We start from the raw sequence: 708 nt of genomic DNA on the forward strand, positions 1-708 counted from the left end.
TATATATATATATATATATATATATATATATATATATATATATATATATATATATATATATAGGAAGTCTAAAATAACAGATATAAAAGCAAAATAAAAAACTGAATATTTGTCATTTCTATAAGCGCACAAACAAGCAAGCAAACAAACAATATGCATATATATGTATATATAAAGGAGAAAAACAAAATATCTATCAACATATTAGTATTGTGTGTGTGTGTGTTTGTGTGTATATACAGACCCTGGAGGAGGCGAAGTCTGCGTGCGATGAGTTGCTGCAGCTGCTGAGTGCTGAGTCTGAGTCTCGTCGAGCTTTTTGTTTTGGTTCAGAGTTTGAGTTGCTGCAGTGTCAACGAGTTTTATTGAATTTATCTTTACATATATTAGAATTCTTAGAATTTGTATTCTGGCAGTGTCGTGCTAGTTACTGTGCTGTGCTTGCTGCTATATTAAAAAGAAATGAATTTGAACTGCAAACCATACTCCCCACAAAACCCGATCCCTGTGCTGCTCTTACCTCAGCTGAGGTTTATGCACTCTATGTACTCATCAAGGAAGAAACGGCGGCTCCTGCTGCTGCTCCTCCTGCTGCTGCTGCAGCAGCAACTGCTGCTGCTGATACAGAGGCAGAGACAAAGCCCACTGCGGCAACAGCACCCCAGCGGGTTACCGAACCCGACATCAGTAACAACCCTACTCACGCCG

The 708-nt window shown here is 39.0% G+C and overlaps 1 protein-coding gene across 1 annotated transcript in view; it reads left to right on the top strand.

The window, feature by feature from the left end:
• The window catches only part of EMH_0003310 (uncharacterized protein), a gene marked incomplete at both ends in the record, with an annotated part of 2,221 nt that overhangs the window by 626 nt on the left and 887 nt on the right, over positions 1–708 (top strand). The window contains 2 exon segments of the mRNA XM_013496336.1: positions 243–327; positions 526–706. Coding sequence (XP_013351790.1) covers positions 243–327; positions 526–706 — 266 coding nt within the window.

This window comes from Eimeria mitis, genomic scaffold, assembly GCF_000499745.2.
Source record: "Eimeria mitis Houghton genomic scaffold, Emh_scaff205, whole genome shotgun sequence".
Taxonomy (NCBI): domain Eukaryota; phylum Apicomplexa; class Conoidasida; order Eucoccidiorida; family Eimeriidae; genus Eimeria; species Eimeria mitis.